At 43.3% G+C, this 22,671-nt stretch overlaps 1 protein-coding gene across 1 annotated transcript in view; it reads left to right on the top strand.

Moving 5' to 3' along the window:
* Positions 1-20,743, top strand: part of LOC311243574 (poly(rC)-binding protein 4-like) — a 56,063-nt gene extending 35,320 nt beyond the window's left edge. The window contains exons 7-14 of the mRNA XM_084332842.1: positions 2,915-3,043; positions 5,355-5,429; positions 6,958-7,029; positions 11,288-11,329; positions 11,473-11,548; positions 12,113-12,162; positions 15,741-15,910; positions 19,916-20,743. Coding sequence (XP_084188968.1) covers positions 2,915-3,043; positions 5,355-5,429; positions 6,958-7,029; positions 11,288-11,329; positions 11,473-11,548; positions 12,113-12,162; positions 15,741-15,910; positions 19,916-20,246 — 945 coding nt within the window. The 3' untranslated portion in view covers positions 20,247-20,743. The remainder of the gene's footprint in view (positions 1-2,914; positions 3,044-5,354; positions 5,430-6,957; positions 7,030-11,287; positions 11,330-11,472; positions 11,549-12,112; positions 12,163-15,740; positions 15,911-19,915) is intronic.
* The last annotated feature ends 1,928 nt before the right edge of the window (positions 20,744-22,671 follow it).

Below are 22,671 nucleotides of genomic sequence, written 5' to 3'. Positions count from 1 at the left end.
CACGTAAAATACAGTTACAGACTTATACACTCACAACATTCACATGTCATACAGACAATTAAAACAACAATAAAAACCCTAATCAAATTCATAATACAATGTGTGTAGGTTTTTAGATAACAGGTATTAAGGGTATATCCTATATAAGACAATTAACTGAAATGTGATTTCATTGGATGTGCACTGTCAACTAATGCTTGTATATGTTATCGTGTGTTGTCATGTTTGTTTATGTGTTTGTTTAAAAAATAATAAAAAAAAAAAAAAAAAAATCATAATACAATACAACAATATATACGCCTTATGAATTCATAATACAATACAATAATGCCTACTCATAATTAATTCATAATACAATACAGCATAATATACTATTTAGCTTTTACATACATTATCTATGTTCATATCAGCCAATTATACAATCTTTTAATAATATATCCCTATCAGACACATGCCTTTTCATCTATATATACCTATCTCTTTATCAGACACATACATTTTCATTTACGTACACACTATCTATTAGGGAATGTCAATTTCTTTGGTTGAAAATGTTGTTTTACCACGATTTTGAAAACGACATTTACTATTCTCCTGCTTAACATGTCTGCAAAGAGAGTTCCATTCCTGCATACCACGGAACATGACAGTTCGCTTCATTGCATTCGACCTCACTTTTGGAAGTGTAAAACCTCGTGCAGAAGCATGTCTGGTGGAATGGTTGTGTCTGTCAAGACTTATAGATAAATTGTTATATAAAATTGAGGGGATCTTATATGAGGGGATCTTTTTAACAAGAATATTCCTAGTGAATACAAGGAGTGAGCAGAGTAATTTATGTTTGACAAGTAACCAAGTTAAACAACTGTGCATCGCTGCAACATTAGTTCTGTACTCACAGCGAAGCGCTATACGTGCTGCTTTGTTTTGTACCATTTGCAATTTTTTCAGTTTATTCGTCGTTACATTCGACCATACTGCAGGACAATAGTCAAGATTTGACAAAACCAGAGCTTGAATTACCAGTTTGATAGAATTTAGTGGTAACAAATGAGCACATCTTTTAACAACAGAAATCCCTCTTCCCATTTTCACTACTATATTGTTTATATGGTGTGTGAAACGGAGGGCTAGGGCCTCCACGGGTTGCGTTTGATAGAGCTGGCGGACACTATGGCGTTGTAACTCCGATTAAAGAATCACACAGAGGCGTGCTGCAGGTATTGGTTGTATTTGGGAACAAAAGGTGTGTGTGTGGTTGTCTACAAGGGAATACAATACAGTATACATTAGTAAACACAGTAGTGGCGCACATAAACATAATGTCATAAACATGTGGTCTATAGCTGCAATAATATTCATTAGCAATACAGTGCAACTAGTAGCCAAGACATTCACTTAACCGGAGTTATTAGATATAACCTACATAGCCTATGCAGGGGGATTACTCATGCAGTGCATGTAAACAATATATAGGTAGGCGGACTGTAAACCGGGTGTAAAGATACATTCTATTCACTAGAAGTAGTGAGTGAGTTATATAGCCTAGGCTAGCTCACGTGCGGCTAAGCTAACCACGCAGCATCACTAGCAGGCAGCATAGGCTGCTAACCTGCGGCTAAGCTAACGGCGCAGCCTCTCGAGAACAGAGAGAAACAGCGTCGACAGGAATAGAACAATGTGAACATACTGTAAAGGTAGAGTAAGCTGAAGGAATGAATTAGGCAGGACTAAACATAGGTACCGTACTCACGTGTCATTTACGCACACGTTCCTCAAAGGGACAGATCTTACTACTGCTGCACGTCGTCAAACAGCAACACGGAGACCAGCTTGCTCACGGTAGAAAGGAGAAACTCTTAAAGGGCCAGTAAAGTTATCAGAAAACTAGAGTGCAACACTAGCTGGGCACATCACGCTGGACGATTACACTGGCATAAATCAATGACCCTTTCCTGTCAACAACAACATATTAAAGGGCTATTACAGAACAAAGTAGTCTTATTCACAGGGCTTTCCTACAGTGTGACCATGACAATTTACTGTCTAATGTTACCCCTAGGAGTTTAGTCTCCTGACTTGATTAATTACCACATCACTTATCAAAAGTTTCAAGACTGGGTTCGTTCTTAGAGTATGGTTTGAACTTTGAACCGAAAATGATGCTACTTGTCTTTGATATGTTTAGAACTAGTTTGTTATTCTTTATCCATTCCATCACTGATTGCAACTCTGCCTTTAGGACCGTATTTAATTCATTGGCTGTTGAGGCTGATGTGTAAATCGTTGAATCATCTGCATACATAGAAATATAGGACTTATTTAGGACAAGAGGCATGTCATTTGTAAATATGGTGTAGAGCAAAGGCCCAAGGCAACTTCCTTGGGGTACTCCACACCTTACCGTTTTAACTTCTGAGTAACTCATTAAAAAAAACTATTTGTTTCCGGTTTGGAGTCTGTTTTACCCTCAATCAGTGCTACAGCCTGAAGCCTGCCTATGTATTTCATGTTTAGGACTGGTCTATCTCAGGGGTGGATTTAGTGAACTCCGGACATCTTTGGATCAAATGTATGCAATGTGCATACGTCCACGTATGCACAGACTGTTTACATTATTCTCAGTATGGGTCGCCCCAGTGGGAATCAAACCCCTAACCCAGCAATGTTCGTGTCACGCTCAGACCACCATGCGCTCTACCTTTTGAGCTTTAGAGGAATTACCAGCAGACATGAAGTCATACGAAGCTCTACTTCTCCTGAATGTCCAAGGTTAATCGATGGGTTTAGGTGGGGGGCCTCTCTCCTCCTCTGTATTGTAAGGTCAACGATGCCCAGAGAGATGGAACCATGTCATTGTAATCACAATCACTTGTCTGATCTCCAGAATCAAACTAATCCCTTTCATTGCCAGAGCACCGGGGCACAGATACAGGTGGCTGGGGATTTGCTACCCAACTCTACAGAACGAGGGGTGACGATATCTGGGAGTCAGGATTCAGTAATCCAGTGTGTCAAGCTCATCTGCACAGTAATCCTGGAGGTAGGGTACCTTCCACCTCTCTCTTTCACACACACACACACACACACACACACACACACACACACACACATACACACACACACACACACACACACACACGCACATACGCACACACACACACACACACACACACACACACACACACACACACACACACACACACACACACACGGTTGTACTACTATAGTTGAAATCTAGCCTTCTGGCTAAATCTGGCATATTTACATTTATTGTTGATTAAGCACTGTCCCTTTGGCCTCTTAGCAAGCGGGGGCCCACATTTAGGACGATTTGCGCACCGGCACTTTGGCGACCCCTAGTTGCTCGGGTGTGCATATTTTGTAATACAATATATATATCGAATTGAAGGCTTATTTGTTGCCTGTCGACAAAATCCATCCAGCGGTTCTCGAGTTACATGCCGGTATTTGAGGCTTGTGCAAAGTACACGGCATTGCGCAAAATACCACTCCCGACTCTTGGCGCAGTAGTTCCGTCAATCTAGATCCGATCTCGAAAATGATTGTGGAGGTGGCTTTCCAATGAGTGTGGCTTTCCAATGTTACCCCACCTGGGGATGTATGAATCAGGGATCTGGTGAAAAACTAACGAAAACAGGAAGAGAAAAACAGCAGAATGAATTGAAGTCTATGAGAAAACTCAGTTTTTCTTTTGTACACGGTTTACCAAAATCACTCCTAATCACTCATTTCTGAATGGATCTTTATGACATTTGGACATGTACTACATAAGGCTTCAGGCTATGGGTCCATATGGATTTGTAAGCCATACCACCTTCTGGGGAAATACTACCTCTGGACTACTAACTACTACAGAACAACTTGAGTAACAAGTTTTTCTACAACTCAAGTTCAGCCCTATGTTACTCTATTACGTTAGCACTAAAAGTGAAATTCTTTTCTGGAATCAGAAACTTCACAATGTCATCTTTCAAAAAAGACCAGGCTCATGCATGTGCTATAAGTATAAAGTATGTTGTTTTGGTTTGCAAAAACAGTATGCAGTCCTCAAAAAACGAAAACTAAAATGACCAGGAGACTCATTGCAGGTTAATTAAACTTAAACTTCAAACTCTGAAAAGTAAATCATTGTTGACCATATGGCTCGTGATCTCACCAACATGGAATTGACTGGAATGTATTGGTTACTTTCATTCCATGTTAGGTCGATTTAGTCGTGTAAATGCTTTTCCTTGGACTAGCTACAGTACTAGCTCGAGTCTACATATGATTGAAGCAGCGCTGGATACAGACAAAAGGGCTAACTGATGCCTCTGGGAAATCTGTAGTGGTGGGATCGTCCTCTGAGAGCCTTACAGTTCACTTGTCCATAGTCTCCTTCAACTAATGGACTCTTATTACTGTAAGAGTTTGCCGGGGCCACATGAGTGGGTCAGATTCTACAGCAATCCGGACAATTGTTTGGATTGTTGCAGAGTGGGCATCAAGCTGCTAACCTGCAGCAAAGTGAGGCCACCTTTAGACAAGGGCTCTCTTGAGAAAATGGAGGAGGACTGAGGGAGGAAAACAACCCTGGAGCACAATTCCTCCCTGTGTGTTCTTCACGGTGGCACACAAGTCCTTTTTGTTTTTGCATTTGCAGCTGGACCTGACTGACTAATTGCTAGTTTGATCCAGTTTTCCAGCCTTTTCTTCAAAGGCTTGCAAGTTTCATTAGGATTCTCCACCAGCGGGGCCTCGCTTTTGGCTTCAGGATGTAAATTATGCAAAGTTATACAAAGAATTAGCTGTGACTGCTCCCGCGAAAAAACGATCCACATTTTGAGAGAGGAAGGAGAACAAAAAGCAACAAAAAAAACACACAGACTGCATCCGCTTGATAAGTTATGCAACTTCAATGACTGCATTGGTGCACTCCTTTGTAATATCCTTTTCATATCAGCATGTAAGGAAAATCTACTCGCAGTAATATCTTCTTCAGTGAAATGCCTGTGGATAATTAATTTATCCAGAGGGCTGTTCATAGCTGAGGCAGAGGCTGAGGAACAATCAGACCTATCATCCATAAAGAGCCTCCTCTGTAAGCTACCTCAGTTATTTAATAAACGATAATAGTATCAAAAGAAAGAGAGGGGAGGGAACAAAATGTGTCTTAATGTACAATAAATGTATTGTATTCTAACATTATTCACCCTGGTTGTCTCGCTCTTTGACAGCGAGTTAACATAGAAGCACAATGTTCACGTTGGTTCCGCTCCTAGTCTGTCTGTGTTGTTGATAAAGGTGTATCTCACAACCCCAGACCCCTTGTCCTATTTTTGACTCCTCAGTCGCCCCCGAAGGGAGCCACCATCCCCTACCGCCCCAGCCCTTCCCCCACAGCCCTCCTCATCTCTGGGAATCAGGTGAGAACGTGTACTGGGATTCAACCCGACCAACGTGATGTCGTCCTGGGTGGGGGGCTGTGGTAGTTTAATATGTGGGGCGCGGACCCCCAGCTGGCGTGGAAATGTAGTCCAGGTGTCTATAGGTTATTGCAGTGTATTTTAAAGGTATTGCTCGATACTTCTGAGATTGCGTCTCCTGGTAAAGGTTCTTTAGCGACGAAGACAAGAGTGGCGTCTCTGCGGGGGGTAAGGGAAATTGGTATGATGTGCATTTGGTGCTGTTTGGGAAGGGACTGATATCCAGCCGGTGTTGTGCCGAAAAAGGACTGCCTGCCGAAAAAGGACTGCAGCCCACGTGAATGTGCAAAAATATATATTTTTAATTTTTATGTTTATATCTTTAGGCATAGGGTTAGCAGCCTTAGGGGTCTCAGATGCAAGAATATCGAATTGGGTCAATGTCAGACGTTGCTATCCTGCATTAGGGGGGGCTGTCTTATTTTGGCAGGCAGTCCTTTTTCGGCACAACACCGGTCGTGTCGGAAGGAACTGATATCCAGCCGGTCGTGGGGTTAGACACCAGATTAGCAAGTGAGCCTGGAGACCTCTTGTCTCCATTGTCTCTGGTAAGGGTGGCTGGATAGTGTGCGTGGCTGTCAGCAGTTCCGACGCGGCTCTGTGCCGCTGCCTCAGACTCCTGTAGAATATACGATGCAGAGTTGTGTTTGGATATTACTAATAATACGCTATCAAATTAAACCCAGAGCGAGGCCTTTGGTCACAATGGAGATGGAAGGGCTGTAAAAATGAAGACTCCTCACTGATAAGGGGCTGTTGTGTGTAATTTGTCAGAGGAGAGAAATGAAGTGGAATACGAGCGACTCGGCTGATGACTCAGAGGATAAGCCTGTTAAGTGTGTACGAGGGAGTTAGACGTGCGGCTGCGAGGACCTCTCTCTCAGACCACGTTTGATCTTTAGTCAATAGGAATAGAAATAGTTTATTTAGCATTTGGTTGAAATGGAATTTGTCATGATGTATTTCATCCGGCAAGCATGTATTATTTGCTGTTAATTTTCCCACGCAGTGCAAATACGGGATATGCGACTTCAGGATCACTTTTCTCTTTTTGACGGTTTACTAATTAGGTACAACGTTTCTACAGCGTATTCATAACGTCTGACGGTCTGATCATTGATCTGTCGGCAATTCCAAATCTGCACTGCATCGTGAATCATTATATCATTATATATAATAATTATGGAAAGATGGTAAGTAGGAATGTTGTAGCTATACATTTATAGTTAGAGACAGCAGAGGTTGAGCGTCTCCGCGTGATGTATCACATTCACACGCTGTGTCTTATATCTCAATCTATGTTGTTGGCCTTGTATCTTTTGTTATTGTATTCTTGTTGTTGTTTTGTATATGTGTAATATGGACCTTGAGTCTGAAATAAAGTCTTCATCATCATCATCATCATCATCATCATATATGATTTTCTCTGACATGGTACTCCGTGTGTTTCATGTGCCAATGTTCACAGATGTATGAGGCGTCAGACTTTGCACCCCACCCGCTGTACCCGGTCACCCAGGGTGGTCTAGAACTGCAGCAGGTGAGTCCCATTCATTCTCCACATTCACTCCTGTGGCTGTGAATATTCAAATATACAGTTCTTCAAAGGTTCACTCAGTAAGATTTTCTATGATTTGGATGGGATGAGGACCATACAGACTCAACCATGTACAAACTATGTGTAATGGGGCGACAATGGCTCAGGAGGTAGAGCGGCCGTCTGGTAATCGGAAGGTTTCCGGTTCGATTCCCGCTCCTCCCGGTCAGCGTGTCGAAGTGTCCTCGAGCAAGACACTTAACCCCTAATTGCTCCCGATGAGCAGGTTGGCACCTTGCATGGTTGCCTCCACCGTCTGTGTGTGAGTGGGTGAATGTGAGGAACAAAATTGTAAAGCGCTTTGGATAAAAGCTACTATATAAATGCATCATTTACCATTTAATGGTCGCACAGCTGTGTGTAATGGTTTACACCAGTAATATACCGGTTCTTTCCGTCTCATGCCGATGGCTCACTGAACAAAGTATGACCTCGCATCGGCCCTCTCCCTCCGTCGGCAGCTTGTGGGCGCGTAGAACAGTGCAGTAGGAAAGTACAGTGCTGTCTGCCCAGATCAGCCTTGTCTTGTTTGGCCAAATAACAGACATAAATACTTCACCTATACATAAACACAGCACTGCTTTGCTAGCACAATATTCTTAAGAATTCACATAATGTTCTTCCTGTGCCCCCGGACATTTGAGTCAGTGTTTGCGAACACGTACCACTCTCTTCTAAAGTTAGAAATCAGAGAGAGAACCCTCCAATCAGTGATGTCACTGGGATGGCAAATCTGGGGCCCCTCCATAGACAATGAATGGGGTTCTGACTTTATGAGGCCATAGAATGTTGAGCTCATGGTGCACCCAGATTAGCTTTATATTGTAGCATTGCTAGAAGGTTTGAACCTTGAAGCCTCATTTGGGTGTAAGAGCTCACACATGTTATGAGCTCATAAAGTCAGAGCCCCATTCACTGTCTATGTTGGGAATTAACAAGGTGACAGGCAGAATGGGCAATAGTGAACATTATAAATACTTACACCAAGGTCTGGGTGAATACTCCGGCCGGCAGGTGTGTGTTAAAACCGTTGAGCACACCTAGTTCGGCTCAAGTTTAATCACTGTTCTAAATGCATCCGCTACCCAACCTGTAACCATAGCAACGTGGTTTATCCCTTACTTAACCCACACCTACTCACAGTATTGTCTGGTCGATGTGATTACCTCTGGGAGAAACATACACAGTTCTCATTCTCCTACAATTTACTCAAGCTCAACTCTTGTCGCGCCCCTTTGGCCTCGCAGCGAGTCCAGTCCACGCGGTGCCAGCTCTCCCAGTCCACGCCGTGCCAGCTCTCCCAGTCCACGCCGTGCCAGCTCTCCCAGCGTCCTCTGTGCAGCACATTCTTGCCATAGAACATGTATTGAAAGTTGAAATGGTCCGCTTGGAGAACCAGTGGTCTCCAAGCAGCAGCTCTTGAGCGACCAGTAGCTCCTGGAATGCTTTTGAGTAGAAATCATTAGATGGAAATCAAGATGTTTGATATACTGTAGGTTGTATTTTGTACACTCAAAATACCCATTTTACTCCTATCCAATCAGGAGCACTTTTAGTAAGTGTTTCATTCCATAATTGGCTCAAACGTCCAAATCTGCAAATAGGGCACAGCTGGTCCCACAGTATTTATGAATAAGGCATATTTCAGTCCACTGAAATCTTCTTTTTGATCAAGATCTAGCTCAAATGTAATCACACATTAGTATAGTGTGAATGATTGAGCCAACTGTCATGACAATATGGCTCTGCTTGGTAGGATCCCTACGTTTACGGGTTAAATAATACAGTATATTCTAACCATAAAAAGGCAGAAAATAATGAGCAGCTCACATGATTTAAATTTTTTTTTTATATATAAATAGCTCTGATAAATGAAAAGGTTGGCGAGGCCTAGTCAACATGGTCCTCATCGCTGGCCTGTAAAAATGAGGGTTGTGTACTGTACACTCATTAGACCATTAACTGTTAAAGGCTGAGTCTACGTGGCCCTCGTTCCAAATCATTGCATAATACTGAGTGCACTTTCAAATCTCTATGCTCCTGGTTTTTGAAATGTTGGTATTTTAGTTTTGCAAGCAAGTGCCAACAGACTAAATCAATACATGGGTTTTTTTGTGTCTGTGTTTTATTTTATTTATTTATTTATTTTTGGGCATTCCATCCACCCCCCTCTTCGGGGGACAACTTTATTATTTTTTATACATTTTAACTATTTACAGTGCAAAATAAAATAAAAAGTGTAGTAAAATAAGAAAAATAGTGACATTTCATTGCCCTCTCGGAGGAGGGGAACTCAGACTAGACATTGACAAACAAATTACAACTAAGGACAATGAAGGACAACAACGAATACACATGGCAAGGGAAAGAGGGGGGGGCAGAGAGGGGAGTAAAGTAGGGGGTGAGGAGGGGGATTGAGAGAAAGGTGGTTGTGGAGTGGATGGCCCACAGGTCAATCTCCTATGATTAGGAGCCTAGATTATTCATAAACAATTCCCAGATGTTATTAAATTGTGAGACTTCGATACTGATGCGATCCACGGTTGAGATTATTTCCTGTGATATGTAATTTGAGAGAAGGCCCAACCATGGCCCAGTATTCACGTTTTTTCTTGTCTTCCAGTTTAAGAGGATAGTTTTCTTGGCAACAGCTAGGGAAATGAGCAGGGGTTTGGTGTTCTGGACTATTAAATTGATAGCAGTAGTATCCCCGAGTAGACAGAGGGAGGGGGAGAGAGGAATGCTGCAGCTCATGACCCGGGATAGTGTATTGATGACGGAATTCCAGAAGTCTTGAACAGGTGCGCAGAGCCAGGTGGCGTGGAAATGTGTCTGTGTTTTTTGGACGAGGGGTGAGATTTCATCTCTGTCTTTGTGGTAGTTTACTGAATGAAGGACGCGTGGCAGGAGTGGGTTTGCATGCCTGGGAGGAGGTGGGTGACAAGCGAGGGCAGTGGTTGTGTGGTATGTCCAAAATTAAACAGTCCATCATCAGCCATGGGGTGTTTAAAACAACAACAGCTGAACGTAAGCTGCAGCCATTGTTCTGGTCTGTCGTCAGAGACATAACCCCGGCTGAAACCTGATGCCATCACACACACAACCACGGTCTTCTATTTCAGACTTAGTCCTCTCAAAGCTCTGCACAAATAAACACAGTATACTACTGTATATACGGTAGGAATATTCTAGTCGCGATGGTAAGAGTTGATACTGACGTCATGCTGAAACAGGATATAGTGACTGCAAGATATGAAAATGAAATGTATTGTAATGTGATATGAACTGATTCAACGTTATATTATAATAGTATATACAGTATATATATATAATATTCTTGCTATAAATTACAGAAATATTCAGAATTAAAAAAAGTTATAGTGTTTCTTATGATCACTATAGTATGTATTTGGTGCATCTTTGGGAGGATCTGTCATTGCTCTCCTCAGGTTATGGCCATCGTGGTATGGACTGGTAATACTAGCCAGACTGCTGGCGTCAGTCAGAATTGAGTTTAGCTAAGTGGCGTCTGGCCATAACTGCTAGGAAAGAGACACCGCCCTCTAATGACTTGGCGGAGGGAAGGAAGGAAGGATGGATGGATGGATGGATGGATGGATGGATGGATGGATGGATGGATGGATGGATGGATGGATGGATGGATGGATGGATGGATGGATGGATGGATGGATGGATGGATGGATGGATGGATGGATGGATGGATGGATGGATGGATGGATGGATGGATGGATGGATGGATGGATGGATGGATGGATGGATGGATGGATGGATGGATGGATGGATGGATGGATGGATGGATGGATGGATGGATGGATGGATGGATGGATGGATGGATGGATGGATGGATGGATGGATGGATGGATGGATGGATGGATGGATGGATGGATGGATGGATGGATGGATGGATGGATGGATGGATGGATGGATAGATAGATAGATAGATAGATAGATAGATAGATAGATAGATAGATAGATAGATAGATAGATAGATAGATAGTATTGAGTTTGGTTAAATAGTATTGAGTTTGCCTGAACATTTATAAACAATACTCTGTTTTATGTTCCAGTTGCTGTTGACATATTAGACAGGAACATAAAGCACTTATATTAAGAGGCTAAGGAGATATTGGCAATGTGTTTTATTTCTGTAATTTCTCTAATGCAGGAATCTCTCTTCCAGGCCTACACTGTGCAAAACCAATATGGCATTCCACATTCAGAGGTATGTTTTAATGTAATATTTTTTTGCTTGCATATAATATATATATATATATATATATACATATATAATCACAGCTAAGAATGTGTCTGTATAACATGTCCTGTTGCGTAGCCTACACTGCATCATGCTCCTTCTGTTTGCAGCTGGCCAAACTACACCAGCTATCGATGCAGCAAAGCATGAGTCCAATGTCCCAGCCTGCTTCCACACTCATACCTGGTACGTATAATAGTCCTCATTGCCTAAAACACAGAGTTGACAAGAGTCGACGTAGGAGCCCCACCAGTCTTTGCGCTTGTTATATATCCCAGCGACTTAAAACAACCAAATTGATTAATATAGTGGGTGTAGAGAGTATTGTGTTTGAACTGCTCTCCAGCTGTACAGTAGAGCGCCTTTTTTGAAGTGAGGCTGTGGGGCCCCATGTCATTAGCCAGACTGATTATGCGCTAGTGGCAGTTAAGGAGGCCAAGAATAAGCTTTACACTTATACACGTCACATATCTCCCAGTCAGAAAATGATTATGTGAAATGATATCTTCTGTGGAGTCAAGAGAGCTGGCGGGAAAGAGGCAGAAAAAGGAAGTGTGGCGCGTTAAACATCAGTCTATTAAAATGGAAATTAGCTGCGTTGCTAAATCTGGCAAAATTCTACATGGAAGGGGTTTTCTTACACAGCGTGTCAGCGGCGTGACCTCGCTAAACTAAAGGAATTTAATGAATACATGAATGTGTGATGATGTCCGTTTCCTAATGTGATGTATGGATCTCTCTTTTCATCAGGGATGGACTCCAACTCCCAGACATCTCAGGAGCTGCTCATTCCCAATGATGTAAGCAGACGCATACATGAATTTTGAATACCCCACCATTTCAATTATTTCCGTTAGACACGCTTATTCCCGGCAACTCCACCGCCGACAACAGCAGCGCCGGCTCGGTGTCACATGGTGAGACGCTATAGGAACAGGTGACTCCAGATGCTCGAGGCGCCGCGCTTCGACTGCACCGCATTCAGACGGTCGTCTTGCGCGACTTCAAAGGAGACGGGCAGACATGTCGGAAGCTGACTAATTATCCCAGTTATTCTAACAGGCTAACTCAAGGTTAAGGGGATTTTGAGTCGATATGGATCCCTTTGTGTTGTAGTCTGTGCGGCTGCAGTGTCTCAGAGTTCCTCCCAGGAGTTTCTCAGTAAATCCTCTCATGTTCCCTGACCTACTTAGAATCTCTCTCTGCTGTCAAAACAGCCAAAATAAAAAAAGACACACAAAAAAAACAGACAGAGATCTTCTCCCTCTCAGCCTCTGCATGGTATGTCTGTTCAGTCAGAAAGCGAGATCACAATGTTGAGGAATACAAATTTAAAAAACACCCTAACCGAATTCACTGATGTTAGCATCATAGCAGGGTACTGAATTATTTTAACATGTATTACCGTAATACTATTCACATAAGTTGAATATTGAAATATATAGTTTTGCGTAATTTGATATAATTTATCAAACAGAGTACTTTGCTTATACTTGTACTTATTTTAACCAACTACGAAACATCCAAACATCTTCACCGGGGTTTGACTTCCCAGAGTAAACATTCAGCATTATGAACTCCATGCAGACGAGGCCCCAGGCTCCTACACTGAAATCCATAAGGATGCCGATCTTTAAAGCTCCTCTATCCCGTTATAATGCAGTGGGATCCTGCTTATTCAAACCCCTCGAGGATGGAAGTCATTTGTGAGGATGAGATGCTCCAAAAAACCTTTTAGTCCCTTGAAATTCAAGGCCAAGGCCTTATTTATTAATACATGGAAATATGAATCACGCACACGCATTCTTAAATGCTCCGTATTTGCCCTCTTCATTTCTTCCTCTGCTTTTTTTTGGTAATTTTAACAATTAGGCAACAGTCAGTATTTCCTCAGCGCTCCTTTGTTCCCGTCGCTCTGTGCGGTCGATACGACCGGGTCGTTGCAGCGTGAGCAAGGTCTTGCCGTACAGCCGCCATACATAACTTCAACATCACTGAAATGCCTGAGGATTTCTTTGCAGGAAAAACCCGCCACATACCGAGCCATACAATGCATGAGCGGAATGACCGCGTTCAGCGCGATGACATGACAGGGACAGCTGGGCGTTCGCTCCACCCATTGTTCCACAGAGGACCTACCTCACCCCCCACCCACAGGCCTGGTACCCCCCATCACAGTCCCTCTCTCTGCACTCATCTGCTATAGGGAACATAGCCACTATGGTGGTACACACACACACACACACACACACACACACACACACACACACACACACAGAGAGAGATGATGCATTCAGGAGCAGCCTAAACACACCGTCAGCAGTATACGCTGCGCTTCTGCACGGATTTTGCGTAAGAAAAAAAACGGCAACAAACTTTTCCACCCCATCCTTCCTCCTCCTGTGTCCTTTCAAACCACTGGCTCAGCAGGAACGACCCTATATAGGCCACTTACGGTAGCAGACCTGGGGCTCCGTGCGCACACGACATTACCGTAATGTGAACATACCGCTGAGGACAACGGCGATAACCAACCGGAAAGTGCAACGGTTGTTTCTCCTCGTCGAGACAAATTCACGACCGGATCGTAACAATGACACGCTCATACTGTACGGGCACATTCCCATTGAAGATAAATGAACTGCGTATGCAGTTGGCCGATTTATTTAAAATATATATATTTTTAAGTGAAGGGCATTGTTCATACAGGAATGCTTGTGCCCTCAGGCTGGTCTACCATAGTGGGTGTGGTGTTGACAGCTGCTATCCATTGACAGCTGGTCTGAAAGGCCAGGGTCCAGTGGAGATTCTTGGTCCCGGGGGGGGGGGGGGGGGGGGGCATTATCTCTGATCTGAGGTCTGGTAGCGACTATTGTCTCTGTGTCGCTCTCTAGGCTGTCTCTGTCGTGTGCATACCCGCCCCCCCCCCCAACACACCCCACCCCCGCCTGAATAATCTGCTGTGCCAATAATAGCTGGGTGGACCGACCAGGTCGCTGTGTGACGAATCAGACTCTGTAGAACAGGCTGCTTACTTCTGGGGAAAGGAATGTGAATGTGAAATGCAAGGAGAAGGACAGGAGCACCAACAGAGTGCGTGTGTGTCTGTGTGTGTGTGTGAGTGTGAGTGTGTGTGTGTGTGCGTGTGCGTGTGTGTGTGTGTGTGCAGATGTTCGGACGTGTGTGTGTGCGCACGCGTGTGTTTCCACCTATGCGTCAACCGTTGTTAAGCTGCCAACACACACATACTAGAGGCACTTCATCACTGTCTAGCCCTCTCACTATATATCTGGCAACGTAGCCCATGTCACCCTGCACTTAGGCTGATACCCCAGGCCCCATAGTCCAGTTCTGTGCAGTGCAATAATCACCTGTAGGCCTGCTGCTGTTAGACCTCTATTGTCCCACAATAGGCAGTCGTCCAAGTTGGGTAATCAAAACACAGGAGCAGAAGTGATAACATATTGTAGGATTCCCGAAAAACTTCTGTCAGTGTCTCATAAACCTGCTCTCAGCAGAAGGATACACAAAGCCGGAGGGGATTGTACATCATATGTTTTGAATTATTTTCCCATTACGTTTTCCATTAGGGGAGAGATGCATCTCGCCGGCTTGTGTTTTGGGAAGTGATTTGTTTGGGAAGTCGCCACGACTCTGAGGAATCAATAACCTTTTAGCCACTCAGATTAATGAGAGGCAAATGTGTCTCTCTTACTGTAGCGCACACAGTTGCAATTATAGAAGACTTGTGGGGGGAGAAAAGTGTATTTGACTTGCATGATAGATGACTAGCCCACTGAAGACAAACAATGTGTTTAGCACTATTTTGAGAGCTCTGCATTTCATATAGAGTAGATATACACTATTAATTCAGCCCCGTGGTACTGTGAGCAATATTTCATCATCGTTTTTGAGTTTCCTCTCTCACAATTTCATCATCATAGATTTAGCCAAGTAGAAGCAGTTGTCATGGAGATTGTCATGTGGTTAATTGTAATGTTGTATTTGTACAGTATGCCAGCTGTCTGTCCTCTATCTGTCTGTCTGTCTGTCTGTCTGTCTGTCTGTCTGTCTGTCTGTCTGTCTGTCTGTCTGTCTGTCTGTCTGTCTGTCTGTCTGTCTGTCTGTCTGTCTGTCTATCTATCTATCTATCTATCTATCTATCTATCTATCTATCTATCTATCTATCTATCTGTCTGTCTGTCTGTCTGTCTGTCTGTCTGTCTGTCTGTCTGTCTGTCTGTCTGTCTGTCTATCTATCTGTCTGTCTGTCTGTCTGTCTGTCTGTCTGTCTGTCTGTCTGTCTGTCTGTCTTATCTAGCTGCACATGTATATTCCCATCCATCCACCAATGTATCACCTCTCACCTCCTCTGCAGCTGATTGGCTCGATCATCGGCCGGCAGGGCACCAAGATCAATGAGATCAGGCAGGTTTCAGGAGCTCAGATCAAGATTGGCAGCCAGCTGGACGGGACCAGTGACCGCCACGTCACCATCACAGGCTCACCAATCAGCATCAACCTGGCCCAATACCTCATCACCTCCTGGTAAGGCTATTGGTAATGTAGGCCATTCAATCACTCCAAGTGCCCAGTTGAGGGGGTGGGCTCGGGGGTTGGGGGATCAATTTCCTTAAAAGGGTCAAAGGTCACATTACAGGATGATTGGTGATAATGAGGTGTGTTCTGGTGTTGCCAGTAATTGGCCTTGAGAGAACAGATAAAAGCATTGTTGTGTTGTACTACATAGCCTTGTTGTATTGTACTACATAGGCTTGTTGTATTGTACTACATATCATTGTTGTATTGTACTACATAGTAATTTTTTTAATAAAATGTTTATAAAAAAAAATCAAAAACAAACACAACATTGACGACAACAATAACTACAATAATGACAAGACAACAAAAATAACAAACACAGACCCAAAACCTGACAAAAAAGAAAATATATACAAAATATACCCAGTCCCCCCCTCACTAATCTATCACCTAACCTCCCCCCCCCCCCCCCCCCCTTTAGCTCTATCAACCCTGCTCCCCCCCCCCCCCCCCTTCTAATCCATATCATCAGCCCCATACGACAGCCGCCCAAGTCATCCTCCAAGACCGTTGTAAATGAGCCTCGGAAGTCTGTCACAAGTAGGGATGCCCCGATCGATCGGCCACCGATCGTTATCGGCCGATAATCAGTATAAATATGCGATCGGTGATCAGTGATAATGCTTTATTTTCGCCGATCGTCAAAACCGATCTCACTCGCTGAGTTCTGTCTCAGACACCGGGAGCTGCACACACTCACTCCCACACAGTGGTGCGGCGTCTGCTCCTCCCTCCAGCCCCTCCCGCATGCATGTAAACACGGGTCTAGTCTAGTGGGACGGCGTCTCCCTGAGCTAACGTTAGCTACCGTTACAAAATGACCCAGTCAACCATTCACTTCCAGTCCAATACATGATGAGGCATTGTCTAACCGAACGGTATCTAGCCGGCCAGCTACCGATAGCTCCTGACATCAACAAACGCTCCAGCAAGTCTAGTAGAGACGTGTATGATACCTCCGCTAGCTCACGTTAGCTGACGCCAGCTCACTGTTCAAAACGGAATGTCCCACTGAACTAAATAGTTCACTGAGGCGTTGTATTAACGTTATATATCCGGCCAGCAGTAGCCACAGATAGCTCCTGATATCAATGTTTTATAACACTCATTCGATGCGTATTCGAGCTGAGGGCATGTTGTTGAATGGGATCAATAGGGTCCAGCTGCAGCTCCGGAGAATCCTGGCCGTAGCTGCAGGCTACTCGAGTATAGGGTCCAGCTGCAGCTCCGGAGAATCCTGGCCGTAGCTGGAGGCTACTAGAGTACACACAGACAGTGGAGCTTGTTGCGTGGTGGCGATGTCTCGCAGATAATACAAGTACAAGTCTAATTATATAATATATATATTTTATTAAAAAATAAATTAAAAAAGATTTATATAAAATAATCTTCTTTTTTTTTATCAAAAGCGATCGGTATCGGATCGGTATCGGCCGATATGGCTCACGACGATCGGTGATCGGTGGCAAAAAACGTGATCGGGGCATCCCTAGTCACAAGTCATGAGTGAGTCGGGTAAATGGGGATTTCTTAAAGTAACAACTGTTCTGACTGCCGAGGACAAAGGAGAGTACAGTCAGGCAAAAATCTCAATTTAACAAAAAGGGGAACGACCATATGAGGCCAACGATATATTGATCCGTCAACCATAAGGGTTGGCTTCACATACTTACATACTTAGCTTGATGTAACGGAGAGTAATGTAATTCACGCAAATTGCTGTGTTAAATTATCTCCCATGGATACGTGCAGCACTCCAACAATTGACCAGCTAGCTTAATTTAACAAGGAAACATTTATTAAATAAACATAGGGCCAGCTTAGCCTGTCGAGATAGCAAACAGTGTCATTACACATACCAGTTGTGTCTATTCGCATATGCCGAGTTAGCTTGAATGAGAACGTGAAGCATTTAGCAATTGTCCAGCTTGGTTAAACAAACCTGGGTTAGCCTAGCTACTGTAGCCTGTTAGGGTAGCACAAAGTGTCATTCAAAGTAATTGTTCAGCTAGCTGGACTGCATACATAGAAATCTATGCATTTTGGAACAGTTACTATAGTCAAGAAAGCATTTAGTCATACTTAAAGTTTAAAGTGCTTTATTTGCATTGAACATTGTTATAAATGTTTAAATAAATTGGCTGAATAGCATCTGCAAATGATTTATAGATGTTTTATGAATTTTAACAAATCATTTGTTGAACATGAACAAATAAATGGAGGTACAGTATAGTCGTTTTTTCATATCCATTTTTCAAAGCATCTACAAATGTGTTACTACACATTAAACAACATTATTTAATGATGAACAAATCAAGTACAAACAATGTTGATAATGAGTTATAAATAATGTAGAACTAATTTGTAAATGTTATACAAATATAGTTATAAATTATTTAATAATATGTTACGAATGTATATAAATGATTTGTTCATTATTAGTTCATTATCTAAAAATACCTTATAAAGGTCTTATAACTGAGTGTTATTATAAAGTGTTACCGCCTCAACTTGAGCATAATACTGTATGCATATAAAGTGCTGTAAAAACAAAACCTGGGAACACTTTTACTGAAAGGACAATAATACAATGAAACACTTTATTAAAAGATTAATAAAAAATAAAGTGCAAAGAAATCCTCCTTCCCTCAACCCTCTTCATGGGTCCATCAGAAAGTGTTTATGTCCTCTTTGGTGTAGACCAGGGTTAAACAGTCAACAGCTTTCCCTCTCTTCCTCACTGTGTTACTTCTTTTTCCAAATGTACTTCTTGTTACTCCTTGCAGCACTGCGTAGCTCTTTGTCTTTCAAAGCAGCGATGTGAAACTCTGAACAGGCAACGTGAAAGCGCTAATTCTCATTGGTTGTGAGCTACTGAGCGCACTCCCGTCATACCAGAGTTGCCAAGTCTGTTTATTTTCCGCAACTTTTGGACAAAATGTGGCTTGTTTTTGGCTTGTTTTTGTAGGTCGGCTGGCTCATTTATCTCACTATACTGGCAACATTGATTGACTTGCGGACAGCGGAGCTCTCACATTCCCAGTCACACAGCGGAGAGACAGGACAGCACATCATCGCCCTGTCTTTCATATTGATTCCCCAACCTTAAAATACGGGACAAAGTGCGTCCTGTATCAGTTCAATACGGAACGCGTCTTTTAGTTTCCAATTACGGGACGATTCCGTATTTTACGGGACGGGTGGCAACCCTAGCTGGGTATAGCAAAGTTGGACGGAGGCCCAACTTCCACAACCGGGCCATAACATCTCGATATTCCCCTCTCTGAGCTAGCACTTCGGGCGTGAAGTCATCGAAAATGGCCACTTTACAGTCACCAAAGTGTAGTTGTCCTCTCCTGGAGCGGGCCGACCTCATAATCAGCTCCTTTGTATCTGTTGTATAATTGTACTACATAGCCTTGTTGTATTGTACTACATATCATTGTTGTATTGTACTACATATCATTGTTGTATTGTACTACATAGCCTTGTTGTATTGTACTACATAGCCTTGTTGTATTGTACTACATAGCCTTGTTGTATTGTACTACATAGCCTTGTTATATTGTACTACATAGCCTTGTTGTATTGTACTACATAGCCTTGTTGTATTGTACTACATAGCCTTGTTGTATTGTACTACATAGCCTTGTTGTATTGTACTACATAGCCTTGTTGTATTGTACTACATAGCCTTGTTGTATTGTACTACATAGCCTTGTTGTATTGTACTACATAGCCTTATTGTATTGTACTACATAGCCTTGTGATGTAAGTGCATAATCTTTGTCTGCAGCTCTTGAAATTAGGCCTCTAGTTTTTCTCTCTAGTTATAATCCTATCTTTTAATGTGTGTCCAAAAAACGTCAACCAAGGTTGCAACCATGGATATAATCCTCTAATCTCACCCCCCTCGCCATCCCCTCCTCCTCCCTCTTTCTGTCCTCACAGTTTAGAGACAGCCAAATCCACTGCCCAGGCCGCCCCCATGGCCACTCCCATGGACCTCAACATGGCCTTCGCCCAGCCCGGCTCCCCGGCCGGCTCGCCTGGCATGGGCGCTCTTACCCCCGCCCATGTCCTGGGCCCCCACTACGGTGCCATGCCCCTCTCTGGCCTGCTGGGAATGAAGTCTGTCCCCTTCCTGACTCTCTCCAGCCCCGCACCGGCCGTGGCCGTCACCGCGGCTTCCTCCCATGCCGCGCTGGCCGCCTACACCACCAAGATCGCCTCCGCCAACTGCATCAAAAAGCCAGACAGACAGAAGTTCGCCCCCTACTGATGACCGTAGCTCGTGCTCAGCCTCCGTGAGTGTCTGGAGAGAGTACAGATGAAGGACAGCTGTTGTGTTCCTCCGCTCAAAAACCTGATGTTAGCCATATCCGCTGCCAGAGATTCTCTCGGCGGTATTGACGCGCCGCACAGAGAAGAGACCAATGGAGAGTTGGACGATAGCTATTATTAAGTTATTCACACGTATAGATAATTTGTGAGTTTCCCATGAATCGATGGACTGCTTTCACCGTCACCTCATCACTGTTAATGATCACTAATCATAAAAAAAAATTAAAAAAGAATACATAAAAAAAATGTTTAAAAAAAAAGGGCGGGAATCTCACTTGAGAGATGTTGTGTAAAAATCAAGCAGTGTTTTTTACACATTGTGTCTCCCGAGTTAGAGATCAGCCCGAAAGTATTTATCCTTCCGTAAGTTTGTAAATTATACTCAGATGACAGATGCTCTACTGTAAGATGCTTTTATACTATGTCTATGTTTGCTTCCTGAAGTTTTTAAGAAAATTTGTAAATGTCTTTTTGGGGTGGGGGGAGGGGGGAGTTGTTTTTTGATAATTTCTTCGTGCTATAGTACTGTACTGTTCAATGTTATGTTTGTTTCTTGGATTTAATTTGAAATGTGCAACTTGTTTTACCTTTATTTATTTGTATTGTTTCGTTTATTAAAAAGTATTTGTTTCCTGACATGGGGTCATTTATTTGTCTCTTTACTGTCGCTCTACCGTTGTTACAGTAGGGCATGTTGCTATGACTCTAATCACAATACCCCATGTGAGCAGCGTCCATTTGAAACCAAACCAGTGTCGATTTAATGTAATGACACGCGCAGACAATGCTCAGGAGAACAAAACAAGACCAAACACACACACACACACACACATAGTCTATCAGTGAGCTGGATGCAATCCTACCTGGCTGGAGGGGAGAGAACAGATGGTGGAGGAGGTAAACTGTACTCTACCCCCCCCCCCCTCCCAGTGAGCTGTGGTGTTCCACAAGGAAGCATACTAGGACCGTTACTGTTCCTAATTTATGCAAATGACATGTCGTCAGCTTGTGACTGCAACAGGGGAGGAAACTAACTTTTTGGCTTACCAGCCAACTGGCGAGTATCTGATTTTTTTTACCAGCCAAACAGATTTTTTACCAGACAAAAAAAATCGCTAATTGTGATAATTACTTCTTTGTATGTCAAGCCGCGTCAATGTTGTGTATGCATCTGGGTAGGCACACTGTGCCTTTAAGACAGCACGGTGGTCTTACGACAGTGCTGTGAAGTACCGTCAAGTGTTGTGGTAACGTCAGTTGGGTTGGTGTGCTGTTGTGCACAGTGCACTGGTTGAGCTAGCCCCTTTCGTGACTGCGATGTGCAAGCCAGGGGCTTTTGAGCATGAAATAAAATGTCTAACCTTACGTCGTAGTCCGGTGCTTTTTTGGAAACATTATAGTCATAACAGATACACCTAGCTGGCTGCTTTGAGCACACGGGGCTAACGTTAGCTAGCAAGCAGCTATAGCTAAAACGCTAACTAGAAGCTAACCACTGTATACAGTTCCAGTAGACTAACATTACACCTCTGTGATTTAAATGTGTCCTTAGTAACTTATACTCGAGGGTTGTACTAGGGTTGGATGCAGTTCCCCGTTGGTCAGTCTGTCTGTTTTCCATCTTCTGCTGTGTTTAACGTTATCTGTTTGCGAGTGCTCCTGATGGCTAGCCTAGTACCGCGGGACTTTTATTATTATATGTCCCGGGTTGGCCAGTACTGCGCAAACGTTTATTAAACATTATATGTCCGCGGGTGGTCTTGTGCAGTGCTCTCGTGGCACTGTCAACTAAAGCGAACACTTTATTTAACACAGTGATTGCAGAATGTTTTATTTTTTTGTATACTCGCCAGCAGGGGAGGAAACAAACTTTTTGGCTTACCAGCCAACTGGCGGGTATCAGATTTTTTTTACCAGCCAAACGTAAAAAATACTAGCATTTGGCCAGTAAAGTGGCCTAATTTCCTCCCCTGGACTGCAACTTGTTCCTGTTCGCGGACGACTCAGCCCTGTTGGTCTCTGACAAGAACAAGTTACAGGTTGAAAAAACCCTCAGCTCGGAACTCGGCAGAATCTGCACCTGGCTCGCTGATAACAAACTATCATTACACCTGGGTAAAACAGTCCATTCTCTTCGGATCAAATAACAAACTCAGCAAGACCGACGGCTTCTCAGTTACATTGGGTGACAATATTGTCATAAGGAAAGATGAAATTAGGGTTCCATCCTAGAGGAAAATCTTTCCTGTGACAAAATGGCATCCAATGTAATAAAAAAAAGTCAACCAAAGAACTCGATTCTTGTACCGGATCTCCTCTGGTAAACAAGAATACCCTGAAGACTCCACAGTCAAGGGTACTAT

This window comes from Notolepis coatsorum (genome assembly GCF_963971535.1).
Source record: "Notolepis coatsorum genome assembly, chromosome: 17".
Classification (NCBI taxonomy): domain Eukaryota; kingdom Metazoa; phylum Chordata; class Actinopteri; order Aulopiformes; family Paralepididae; genus Notolepis; species Notolepis coatsorum.
This window is presented reverse-complemented; position numbering and strand designations above follow the sequence as displayed.